Source organism: Pelmatolapia mariae, linkage group LG6 (assembly GCF_036321145.2).
Source record: "Pelmatolapia mariae isolate MD_Pm_ZW linkage group LG6, Pm_UMD_F_2, whole genome shotgun sequence".
Classification (NCBI taxonomy): Eukaryota; Metazoa; Chordata; class Actinopteri; order Cichliformes; family Cichlidae; genus Pelmatolapia; species Pelmatolapia mariae.
This window is the reverse complement of record NC_086232.1, coordinates 18,311,570-18,325,225: the sequence shown is the minus strand read 5'-3', so window position 1 is coordinate 18,325,225 and position 13,656 is coordinate 18,311,570. Positions and strand designations below refer to the sequence as shown.

Genomic DNA, 13,656 nt, shown 5'->3' with positions numbered 1-13,656 from the left:
AATAAACCAGCAGGTTTTATGCTTAGTGAGTGACTTTGGCTTACTGTCGAAGCAGGTTGACTCGCGTGGGCATATATTTCCCATCTTCTGCCGAATTACGCAAACGGCATACAATTCAAACGGGGTCTGTGTTTTGTCGCTCATGTTAGAGGTGGTGGGATTTTCCGTAATCACATGCGAAAGAGGGGAAGCCCTGTACAACGATGAGAAGGCTACACAGGGCGCGTTTCTCTTTATACACCGAGAGGCAACACAGATGTGCATGCAAGCCATCTATGTGCACACGCGCACACACAGATGAAATTTGGGGTGGGAGAGGGGAGGCAGGAGGTAGTGCAGGAAGTAATCATGGTTTTGAAAAACACAGCACTGGTCTCCACAGCACTCACTAATCTGTGCTGAGATATTCCAAACTTTCTCCCGGAACAGAAAAGCACACATAAACACACAACCGTGTGCATTTATGCTGATGAGCACACATAAATATACAAAGGTATACACATACCAATGAATGAATGTATACATATGCATGCATATGTAGAAACACATCAAGGTATGATCCACACAAATCTTGTGCGCGTGTATTTGTGTGTGGGCTACAGGGAGAGTTAGCCTCTGTGAAGCAGCATGGCAGGAATACAGAAATCAGCGAAGCAAAAATACAGAACCCTCCAGCCCGGTCTACTGCATTTTCCCACCTAAATATACACACACAAAAACGTACACGCACACACATCTGTGAACCGCCCCCCTGACACTGAGCAGCCCCGGGGCCTGTCCTAATGCGGGCTAGTCTGGCCCAGACCACAGCTCAGACTGAAACAGTTGTCACTCAGTAATGGCATACTCTAGGGACACTTTCAGACCCCAAACCCTCAGTCCCAAAGCTCCTGCAGCCCTCAGCCACCCCCAGCGCCCAGCCATGACGAGGCCCAGGCCTGGAACTGTGTTTCCACCTTCTGCACAGACAGGGCACGTTTCCTTCCGCACAAACACAGTTGAAGGAGAGCCTTGGATTAGCTCACTGGGGTAACGCTGCTTTGGTTTATTTAACTAATTAAAGTGCTCAGGCTCAGGGAGTTTTCTCCCAGCAAACTGCAATCAAAGCATCGGCGAGAGAGCCCGCGAGGAGGAAACAACAAGAAACTTTTTTTTCCCCTCCTCGAGGCAGGCTAACTTTACAGCATTACAGATATGATGACTACTGACTTTTAACATGAGCTTCTGTACTACGCTGCCACTGTAGTCTTTCAAAACATCAATTAATAATTTTAATTAAACTACACCAATATTCATGACTACACCCTGTATTTTCCAGACATTTCACACAAAATTTTGACCCAGTGTACCAATACAGAACACGTCAAGCTATTTTAAATACTATCCAGAGACAAACTTTAGAGACAGTTACACTAATTTGTTTATAGTAAAATGCTAAATGTGGTACCAAAGCCACAGACAAATAAAAACCTCATTCAGAAGCATACAAATCCTAAGTATGCATCCTTAAAGTCAGCAGTCGAAGATGCTTTTTCAATGCCACTCAAATCACAAGCACCTCCCTCTGAGGCCTGTGTGTGTATGTTGGTAGATTATCAATCCCATTGTCACTGGAACAGCTTGGCAGAAATAGTGGAGGCACCAGTGATCCAATTTTCTGCTCTGTGTGTGTGTGCGTGTGTTAAACAGAAGAATGGGTAATGGGCTGAGAGTGGAAATGACCGGTGAACCCAGATAATGAATCTGCATGTCTGTGTATGTGTGTATGTGTGTGAGAGAGAGAGTGAATAAAGGCCAAAGCACATCTGGATGGGAATTGGGGTGAATGAGGTGATAAATCAAGGATCTACCCCTGGTGCCTGCGATGCTCCAGTCACTGAGCATGAAGGGCAGCAGTACAGTGGAGGCAAAGGGTGTTTGCCTGCTTAGTGTGTTCTGAACTTATCACCATTTATACGTTAGCACTATGGTGAGTCTCTCTTAAAAGTGAAAACGTGGCCTTTTCTCGACTGTTCTGTTCTTGTATTTAGGTGGGGCACGAAACAAACAAACAACGACAAATCTGTTTGAACTTTAACTGAGATCCGCCTGCTCATTTTGTTTGCCCTTGTGTTGGAGTTTTCTGTATGGATGTTTCCAGATCTCAGAAGTTGCCTACAAACAGCCACAATAACCAGTAATAAACACGAATAATCACTTAAAAGAAAGCCAACGCCTGGTTACTTTACTCTGGAGAGAAAAGAAATAGAATATGCGCCCCTCTTGGCACTAAAATGCAGATGTCAAAAAGGCTGATGGGAGCAGGGTCAATTGGCCCGCTGCTGGCTAGCTGCCTTTTACAGCAGATTGGTGAAGTTGTCAGGCCGGTGTTTGGCTGTGGGCAAGCTAGCTGTGTTTTTCTTTTCAACACTGTGTTTTGTCTGGTTGCTTTCGGGCAGGACAGTGTTGCGTGTGTGTGCAGCAGTACAAAGTGAGCGAGCTGAATAATGAATGAAAGCCGAGGAGGCGGCTTTAAGGCGTTAAAGTGGAACACTTGGTGGAGTGCTTTCAAAAGGTATCGCACAAAGGAAAAGGCTTCGCTCAGCAATGCTGTGTGGCAGATTGTTAGCTTAGCTCTCCCATGCCACTCTACAAGCACTTTAACATGGCTAATGGCATCAAAACCTTCCTGACATACAGATGCAGAGGGTGGACATGTGCTTTTATAATATAGCCAGATTAAGCATCCATCTGAGAGCACTGCTGCTCAAGAGTACTTACCTCTAATATGGAATTTTTCTCCTTACTCAGCATGGTCTGCGAAGGCAGTTAAATCAGCTATGTGTATTAAAATGTGTGTGTGTACATGCACGCACTGTATCACCTCTCTGAGCATGGGGTCGTTGATCGAGCTGAGGTTGACTGCGCCTTCATAGGTCAGATAATAGAAAACATTGAGGGCTCTGGCGGCTTCGGGTCCCTGCTGCTTGTAGCCGAAGATCAAATCGATCCACTGGTGAAGCTGGCAGGACACAAACTCGCTCTCCAGTGCCTTTAAAAAGAGGTGAAGACAGAGAGTTAGGTTTATCTAGGATGTCAACAGACGCAACAAAAGGCAACTCCCCTAACATCCCATTACTGAACAGCAGTTATTACTAATACCCCTCAAAGGTGAATTTCTCAGAGAAAGCGGAATATTCTTCTAATTGTTCCTCTGACGGAATCTGCCAATGATTTCTATAACGAGCAAAAAGCACAGTAAATCCATATCTGATCATAAGAGAGCATCAAGACATTAGAGGACTCTTGTAGTTCATTAGGGAGCCATTTCAGCTTCTGTCTTTGTTCTTTTCTCTGCTGGTCGTGAGCGGATAAGAGCACCGTGTTGCTCTCCTGCAGACGTCGTCATAACGCCACAGATACAAGCCGTTTTCTCTCCTCATTAGCGGGCAAAGGAGGGAAAAAGCATTTATGGTTTCCTCATAAAAACCGGCAATTGTGTTAATTTGTGTAAAGCTGCTGGCTCACAAAAGCCCTCTAAACACAACCAAATTAGAATGAGGCAGCCCTTGATTGTCATTGCTGCCTTGTGTCACATTAATTTGTGACAAAACATTAGCCCGCGCTACACTTAAATGGCAATTTATATCATTTAAATTTTTACTGCGGAGACCAGTGCATCCCTCACTTAAATGTGACTTTCTGACAGCTCATTCTGCATCTAATTCCTCCCCACTCTGTTAATTACGACTTTCAATCAGGGAGCCGAGCACACGTCTGAAGAGGAGAGTGTGTGCGCTTTAGGTGTGATGCTGTTTTTTAACGCTGCAGCTTGACTGACTGAATTTGTGATGCTGTCACAAATCTCATCATCCCAGCTGATGAGAAGCTTAACAGTGAAAGTAGATAATGCAAGAAGTGCAACTGCATTTCGGTTCCCAGAGAGGAAAAAAAAAAGATCAATAAACAAAGATATAAAATGTTTTTATGGCTTAATGCTGCAATAATCAAACGTAAGCAAAGTCTGATCACCGTGTGTTTTCATTTGATTTAGCATTGCGCACAGACTGTGTGACTGTATACATTTGTAAGCGACACATTACTGCCCCTGTATTCCCCAGATGCATTCTGTATGTTTTATTTAAAATGTCCCTGTATATACAGTACCTTATGAACACATAACAGTTTTAAAATGTTTATTACCCTGTGAGTAAGATGGATAACCACGGAGGCAATCAATCACAACTCAAATGCAATAAATTTGTACGAATCCTTCGATGTAACAAAGAGCTTAATGGGAGTTTGACTGACTTTGTCCTTATAAATAAATCTCTGGTTTATAGCTAAGGTGTATCCAGCTACAGCAATGAGAATAAAAGTTAGAAAAGCTAATCTGGAACAGGATATCTGATGAAATTCAAATTCCTGCTAAGTTGGTCTTTGAGGCTCAAAGTGTTTCAAACAATACCTGACCCTACTTTAAAAAGTGCAGTCTCGTGCTAGCCACTGATGTAGCATTAAGTAGCATGTTCTGTAGCATTATGTGTATTTTTATTATTATTTATTTATTATTTTCACATGTGAGAACTGTTCTGAAAGCTGCAGATTCAACAAAACTAGCAGGCAGAGGGATCTGTGTATTCCCTACTGTCTATGATCACACTCAAAAAAACAAATCTAACCGTTAGTCTTAAGATAAAACAGAACACCCCTGGTCTAGACTCCATGTCTGTCTGCCTCTCTGGCATCGCCATATTCACATTATGTCATAGGGCAACCCTTTTTATTAATGTTACATGATAAGCCAGAAAAATCCTCTTTATTCAAACTCCCTTTAATAGCAGAGGTTCAGTCGTGCGTGTATCGTGTGTGTTTGTGTGAGGGAGAGAGAGAGACGAGAGAGTGAGCGAGAGGGAGAGATCAGTTCATTATGCACTAGGATTGACCTTTGACAGGCCCTGCTCCCCTGTTTCTAAAACTAAAGCTGGGGCTGATGGGCATTTAATGTGCACCGCAATCAACTGTCATTCAGCAAAGGGAAACAAAGAGCAGCCGTGTTATTGCAGCTCCCTCTCCTGAGGCCCGCCTTTATGGAAATCATTTGCATGATCCATTTGGAGAGGGTGAAACAGAGTAAGTGAGAATATGTGTGCGCTCTGCTGGAATTGGAAGTGTGTATCTGTTTTTGTATTTGTTTGGTCTGTCAATGTCTCCCTGACTCAAGTCTGCATGTAGGAACTTAACCTCAGCAGATTAAGCTTAGAGATTCAAAGAGTATCTACCTGCAGTAGAAAAGCCACGATCGTATCACGTCAAAGGTGTCAGATGTGTAAATTGTACGCAACAGCAATGCTACCGATCGTTTAGACAGCAGGTAGATTAGGATTCAACTACTTTAATCTGCCCCTTTATCTAAACTCGGGATTTTACATCATGAGCCGACGTCAGAGAAAACATCTTAATAGAAGAAGCTTAGGGAAAGTGCTCACAGTGGAAAAAACACATGATAATTACACAAAGAGCTAAATACAAAAACAATCAAAATTTCTAAACCTCAGCACAAATAAAGCCTAAAATATTGAGTCATATTGAATTCAGTTGATTTTGCAGCTGATACCAGGAGGTGAGAGCAACAAATCAAATTCAGATCAGATTCACATCTGCCAAAAACACAAATGCTAAACCTTCAAACTCTAGAAACCAGTCAGTGACGTCATCCTTAACATTCAATCTGCGAGGCACACCATTGCATTAGGTGACACATTTCCTCATTATGAATCACATGAGCCCAGTGCTTTATTTTGTTTTGTTTTTCTTGCTCTTCCTATAACAGCTTACACTCTGAAATCAAGAAAAGTCCCCATCACTGACATTGCTTAACTGTGTCACATTTAACAAGGACAACTACTGCTAGCTACTTCAGTTAACCTTTTTCAAAATGTCATATTGGTGACTCATCTATTCACATTTTCGGATGGGAGGAGGGGACACTACAGGAAAGAACAGAGTAAATACCATTTTTTCCATTTGCCTTTTCACAATAATAAAATTATATATAACTCAAAAAATACCACACAATACTATGTAGGTACTCAATAAACCTAATTTCAACTTATAACAAGAAGATTACACCTAAGGAACTCATATTTATAATCCATCAAAGAAACCTAAGTGAAGTACAGAAATTAGGCATGTTCTGATAACTCATTAACAATGTGTCATGTGAGCAGCTGTGGAGACGTTTCCACATGTGGTGCCACAGAAGGTTGAGGCAGATAGTAGATTCCTGAGGTGGGATCTGGTGCCACTTTAGGAGAACCAGGCAGGATTATTGATGGGCCAATTAGCAGCCAGTGTGTGTGTCATCCCCATCCACAGGGGACTCTCTGATAATTAATGAATAATTTAGCATGCCTTTATGTAAATGCTGATAGGGGGTAGAAGTAACTGGAATCTCACATTCCTATTGTTACAGATTTGACAAAGTACACCTTCGAAGCACAGGGGAGGGTGGGGTGGGGGCAAGGGGGTCCCTTTTGTTGTGTGCTCTGATTTGTTTCCAACAGCAACAATAATTTGGAATATTCTCCTCAGGAGAAGAATGATACATTTACCCAAATCATTTTCCCCCATCAAAGCCGCCATGTATTCAAATGCATATAATTATATACTCTTTGTGAACTGCATGCTTATTTTGCTTGTGTTCCAGCATGCCGTGCTGTGATGTGGATTCCAATGAAAATGTATCATAATGAACAAGCCTCGTCTGCGTGCAAGGCTCAGGTTACTTTAATCCCTTCCTTTGTGAAACATCTGTAGCTGGAGTGTAGACTTTAAGTTTAGAAAGAAAACCCAAAACACTCAAAAAGAATGACAGTTTGACTACATGTCTGTCAATATGTTACTCTTTAGAGGGACCTGTACTCTAGACTGAGGATTTAAAGACATACAATCCTAATTTAAGACATCAGACAAGAAACACCAAGTGATTGCAATTAACCAGCTGGTGGACATTAAACCGGGGTTGCTTTGAGTCCTGAGAAGCAAAACTGAGAGCGTCTGATCTCGAGTCAGTAACCAGCCCACAGCTTCATCTTGAAAAGCTTTTTCAGCTCGCAGGTGGGAAATTTATTATCTTTATTTTAACCTCATGTGGGACCTCTTGTAGTGATTATCTTTGCACTGCTTAAAAGTAAAACTGCGTGTCCATACTACAGGTTTACGCTGGGCCTATCTGTGCTTCGCAGCGGTTTGCGGTTAGCTTTATGGTCTGGATTGAGCTGGATTTCACTTCAGTCTTAACGAGGTGACAGTGAACGCTTTCCTCCGTGCCTCACTGGTCCTTAAAAACCCTTTTAAGGACTTATGGAGAGCTGTCTGTAAGGATGTTAAAACATCACTTAACAAATCAATGCGCTCATTTGCATGCCAACGGTGATGCAAGTGTATGTTGCACGTGCGTGTGTCGCCGATGGTGTGGGTGTGTAATTAAAGGCACATGTTGTGTGCAGAGCCGTTGTCAGCGGCAGACTGTTTTCGTTCGTATTGATTACGGATGTATAAAACAAACACTTGTCAGATTTGGATATATTAAAATGACTGTTTAAGAACAAGCTGATTAAAAACATCCTGAAAACCACATTCAGTACGTGTGACAGTCAAACATCGTGTTTTCACGTTTAAAAATGATGATCCAAGAACACTGAATCGGTAGTCGGGACCAAGTTTTGTTTAGTCATATTCTTTTTGGGCATTTTATTAAATCAAATCATAAATCCGCCCATCAAATTTATATTTTAGACGACATCTCTAATGGAAACCGGCCTAGTAGTTTTACCTTAGTACAGCTTTATTATCTCACTTTTTGATTCTCTTTTCCTTCTCCAAGTTCAGCAGCCTGCTTTCCTTCTCCCCCCTCCTATTTGTTCTCCCACTTACCCCTTTCTTTTCCTTCTCTACCAGTCATCTGATCCTAAGGATCAACTCCTCTGGAGTTTCCTTGCCCTGAGGTTGACAAGCACTCTGATTAAAGGGCTTATTAGCTTGCAGTAAATGAGAAGCTAATTGTCATTGTGAAGCACGCAGAGGAAGCCTGTAAACAGCTAGAAGAGAGGGGGGCCCCCCAACATAGAAAGGCGAGGGGGGGGGGGGGGGCGTATGACGTAAGGAATGAGATCCTTAGTGCAGCCATGCAGCTAACGAACCATTTCCTTTATTCTCATATTCACACACACCAAGAAAAACCCAGATGGGCCGCGTGTGTTACTTCAGTCCAAAACCCCACCTCCTTTCCGGCTCAGCTAATTAGACAGGTCGCAACTGTGAGAGTTCTGGATATGGTTCAGTGGAGGTACTCGTCGGCAAGTGGAACCTGAAACTCTAACCCTGCTCTCTCCTCCCATCTTTCTCATTATCTCCTGACCACTTGAAAAGCAAGAATATCATGTTAAGGGGTGAAAAGAAGCAGAATGAGTAGTGATTGGGAAGGTCGCCACAAAACAAGCACATCATGGTGGATTTGATCCAACTTACAGCCCAGACAATGGAGTAAACACTACTGATTGGGGAGCAAATGGCACTGAATCCAAGCTAGATAACAATAAAACATGCATGACTGTAAAAATGCAAACTAAACAATGATGCCTTAAAAAAAGACATTATTATTACAATTGTTATTAAAACAACTGCTAACATTATTATTATTATTATTATTACTACTACTACTACAACTGGCAAGAACCAAAAGAAGCTAAATCTTAAACACTGTTCACAAGCACCTGCGAAGGACATAACCATCTGTCCACCTCCACTCCAAAAGCCTAACAAGCTAGCAAATACTTCACCGGTGCCACAACACAATGGGATCAAGTGAGCAAAAGCTAAGTCAACAGTAAGAGCTGATTACACACAGAACCACTGAAGAGGGCTTCTGCTTCTGGATGAAAGAATATTTGGATAGCTGTTGAGAGAGGCATTATTGTCTCAGATGATTACAGAGTTGGCTGCAGGACTGTGTGGAGGTGTGGAGGCTTCTCAGCACAGATTGGAGATGATTAGGATGAATGGCTCAACTGATCAGCTTGAGTGTAGTTAGCCTTCAAGCAGAGGTTATTAGGGTGTGGGGCTATGTGGAGCTGCAGCTTGTTAGTGCGAGACTGTCTCCGTATGTACGTGACCAGCAGCTCCAAACCATAAATACATCCTCAAGGAAACCCAGGAACTATGCTCATGAAATGTAGAAGGAATATGCATGAATTAAATATGACACGTTTTGCTTAATTTTCAGAAATATACTGTTAGAAAACTAAATAAACACTCAGAAAATACCACAAGAACAAGAGTATACAGCAAAGCATCCCTGCTCTGCGCTAAATTCTAACAAAGTGTCCTAAAAAACACCCTAAAATAAGATTGCATACAATTTCCATCACACAATTTTATTCATGCCTTTGTTTTTGAATATGTCAGCCATCTTCTGGGGTCTTTGAATGTTTACACGGCAGTTCCTGGGAATCTATACAACAGCCGTATGGCTATTTCCTTCTCGTATGGATAATATAAGTATGACAAAAACGTCTTAAAGAAGTTATCTGCGTTCATGCTCCAAGAAACACATTAGTTTGAGTTGGGGCAAAGGGTAAGTACAAGTGTTTCTTTAAATAAAGCCAGGATTACAAACACGGATATTCAGGAGTCTGAGACGCAGCACAGAATAATGCTGCAAAAAAAGTGCCTCAGTACACTTTGGCAGAAGTAAAATGAAAGCATGGAGGAGTGCAGGAAAGGGAGAAAGACAACATTAGTGAGTGAGTATGTCAGCAGGAGTAGATCATCTCATTTCTCAGGCTCTCATCGGGTTCGCCATTACGTCATCGAAAGGGAGGATAAAGGAGGGGAGGGGGAGATGAGCACGCAAGAGAGGGAGGCGAGGAAGAAGGGGGGACAGCTCGTAAAACACCGAGCACACAGTAAACATGTCTGCCCTTATGCATGACAATACCCCTTCAGTGAGCGCTGCCTGATATTAGCCAGATAACCTCCCTCTACCCCACGTGCTAGTTCCCATCCAGCAACAAGGCTTTCAGTGGAGACGCCAGGGGAATAGATTAGCACTAGGCTAACATGGCAAACTGTCTTCTATTACCGGGGGCCACTCTGGGATAGACGACGTTAAGGTTTTCACTCACTCAGTCATTCACAAGTGCACAAGTATTTCTTAGTGGTTAGTGGCTGGTCGCTGCAGTGGTTTACCTCAGCTCATGCATGGGTTCCTGTGGGGTTACTGTGAGAATAAGATGTGGAGGCTGGTGGGAACGGCATTATGCGAGTCCCAGCGGGTGTCTGATCAGAGAGTGCAGTACGGATGAGAGGTGAATGTAAACAGTCGTGATCTTTGACTTTGTGTAGCTGGTGGTCTGAGCTGGGGAGCGATCATGTCTGGCTGTGTGACTTGTGGGAAAAAATGCAAGACACATTTTTGTCTTCTGAGTCTACTCGCTTACACTTCAGACAGTTCCTACACAAATCACGCTTTACAGTAAACTTCCTAAAATCTTCATCCAAGTCTTTCAAACTATGTTGTCAACTTAAAAAAAATCTTATGTATAAGATTTTCATGTCTTAATGTAATAACATGCCTGCTGAATAACGGGTTTCTTGATTGCATAGTTTTTTGCAAAGTGTTAATGGCTGTCAGCACATAAAGCTGACAAACTTCAGATTTCAAACAGGTTGAGAGTGCGAGGCTTGGGGGGTAAAGGTGATATGTCTCAAATAAATATGACATTTGTCTTTTAGCAGCCATGTAGATGTACCTCTGCGGGCAGGATTACTGTGATGACATCACAATAACAGCTGTTAGGCCGAATGACAAAGTATGAAACACACTCACATCACTGTCCACTGCAAACATCATAATTATGATTATATCAATATTTTCATTTTAACTGCAACAGAAGCAAAGCTAGAGTTATCCAGTGCTTGTAGAGGTTCATCTACCTGAGTCTAAATGCTGGAGCTTTTAAATGCACTGACATGGGAACAAAGGTCTTAAAATAAAAGCAAAGACATCACTGATAAACTCTTCAGTAATGGATAACAGAGTCACTCAAAGCTTGTTAGCAAAATCTGACTGGACACACACTATATGTGCAACTGGTTAGCAACAGAGCTAAGCTCCAGACGTTACTCTCAGACATCAGCAAACATTTATAATTCAAGAGAGCTAAGATGTATACTAGCAGCCGCAGACTAATGTGTGCGGCATGTAAGGATGACTTAGGTCATAATAATCCAACATTACTGGAATAATGCACTATTCTGCCTGGCGATGCAGAGAGAAGCCTCTTGACTTCAGATGTTTTCAGTTTAGCAAGTTCGCACTGAAATGATGATTATGTGTTTTGCATGAATGATTGATAGCATGTGTTTCAGTGCCCTGAGCACTCTAATGTGCTAGGGTCATATAATTACAACTTGTGGCTATAGAAGCTACTCTTAGCAAAGCTTGCAAAGTGTTCCTTGAGATCTAAAGCAGCATATAGTACATAATGCGTTTTAGTGACATCACAGTCACACTGAAAATCCTACAACGAGTAGTTTCTTATATTATAGCACAGGAATAAACCGTGCACAGAAATTCAACAACATGACAGTTTCAGAGTTTCTGCGTAGAGTAAGTAAATCAATGGGAGGCATAATGGTCATCTTTGATGAGTTCCACAAGGTTCTTTGGCGTCCAACACCCACAGTGTCTTCTTGTGGCCAGCATTCTCTGTGCCGTTGCTTCTGACCAATCACTCAGCTGCCTTTTCCCATTCACAAAGAAGAAAGGCTCCCTCTTTCTGTGAGGCCAGTATAGCTGATGCCTCTGTCACTCCTTTGAGCGAGTTGATACTTTATAAGACGGAAAAGGCCAAAAGTAAAGCATGCCCGTCTCTCCCATGTGTGAGGTTTGCAGGTCTGTCAGCAGCGCAGCAAGAGCACAGATGAGTGAAAGAAGCCAAACAGCTGAAGCAGGGAGCAGCAAATAAGCACTGGAGAGTTTGGTTAAATGGCAACATGAGAAAAAAGTAACAAGAAGCCTCAGCAAGTGCATGTAATGGCAACCATGGAGTTAAATATGTCTGATTAGACAGCTTCACTTTTTTTAAATAATGAAACTATTATTGTGATTGTAACCATATTACATTTTAGGCACAAGCTGATTGGTGATTATAAAGATTTCATCCAACACCAATGTCTGTCTGCATTCTTCTATTAGTTTAACATTGATCTATGCACAATAAAAATTAAAAAACAGCAGTGTTTAGCTCGGTCTAGCATCAAGATATACCCACAGCAGATGGCTGCTCTAACAGACTGTGGTTTAGCCCGCCCCATCTCAGTAGCTCCAGTGAAACTTGGAGCCATGACAGCAAAGGTAAACACTGATATGGAGACAAATAACAGTCAAATTTACACGAGCATACACACAAGATCACCTGCTATCGCTCTAATGGTTAGCAGGCCTGAAAAGCGAGGTATGGTCGTACATAGTGGAATGTCAGAGCGGCTGACAGTGCCCAGAGAAATGTAGTTATCTGGTGGAGGAGGGATCAAGTTCTTAACCTCTCCTTCGACCCCCTGGTAAAAACAACAAGCAGCCCCTGATCTCCGTGGCATGCTGCCTCAAGACCCCTGTGTCTCCGCAGGGATGCATGTGTGGATGTGTGATGGACCACGAAAAAGGGAGTGCGCCTTTACAAGAAAGCATTTAAGTATACTGTAGGCACTTCCCTTAAGCCGCAGAGGTGCTGCTCCGCCTCCTCCCCCAAAAATCCAACTATTCTTCAGACCTGTGGTTTTCAAGTGGAGCCTTCAGTGTTGTGTAAGACATTTGTTGAACAATAAACTGTCTAGGCATAAACTTGCAGTTAATCTGTTGCCATGCAACACACTTCCTGCTAAACATTAGCAATAACTTATGACACTTCTAAAGGAAAGCATTATGAACCAGGCTACAGTTTGATGGTAGGCTTATATCATCTTTTTTTTTTTTTACCCCCCCAACCAACCATGCAACTCTGAACAACAAAAACAAGCTGCCGATTTGCGGAGCAGCACAATCCTTTACTGAGAGAGGCTTTTAATGGCCTTTCCAGATTGGGCCCTAATTAGCTGTTAATCATCTAAGGCTCATAACCAGAGTGGAGACAGCAGGCCTGTGTGTGTTCGTAAGCAAGTGTGCATTTGCGTGTGTTTGCGTGTTCTCTCCTGCTGTCTATCCTTGTGTTGCAAAGCCATTAGCAGCAGACAAGCTAAAGAGAGCCAAACAGCCCATTAACTCCTTCACTCTTCCTCTCTCCTCTCTACCACGCTCATCTCTTTCCCAACAGTACCACAGTTGCCAGCTGACACCCTCTAATGCCAGCTATCTGTCATGACCAGAGACCTGTCCACCCACACGTCCCTCCCTGTACCTTGGCGCTGTTTCTATGTGATCTGTAGCATACGACTGGGTCTCTTAAAATGGTAAAATTACAAAGACAAACTGCACTCCCACACTCACAATCCCAGCTTATTTTATTATTTTAAGTGAAACCAACAGATTCCAGGAAGTGATTCAGGACAAAGTTAGAAAATTATACTTAAACTGACATTTGATAGCAAGGCTTTTCATTCACAGTCCCTCTGGGA

The 13,656-nt window shown here is 42.6% G+C and overlaps 1 protein-coding gene across 8 annotated transcripts in view; it reads right to left on the bottom strand.

Annotated features, from left to right (window-relative positions):
• lrba (LPS-responsive vesicle trafficking, beach and anchor containing) overlaps window positions 1–13,656 on the bottom strand; it is a 178,403-nt gene that overhangs the window by 20,053 nt on the left and 144,694 nt on the right. For all 8 annotated transcript variants that reach the window (XM_063476071.1, XM_063476072.1, XM_063476075.1 and 5 more), the window contains one exon: window positions 2,864–3,031. In XM_063476071.1, the coding sequence (XP_063332141.1) occupies window positions 2,864–3,031 (168 nt within the window). The remainder of the gene's footprint in view (window positions 1–2,863; window positions 3,032–13,656) is intronic.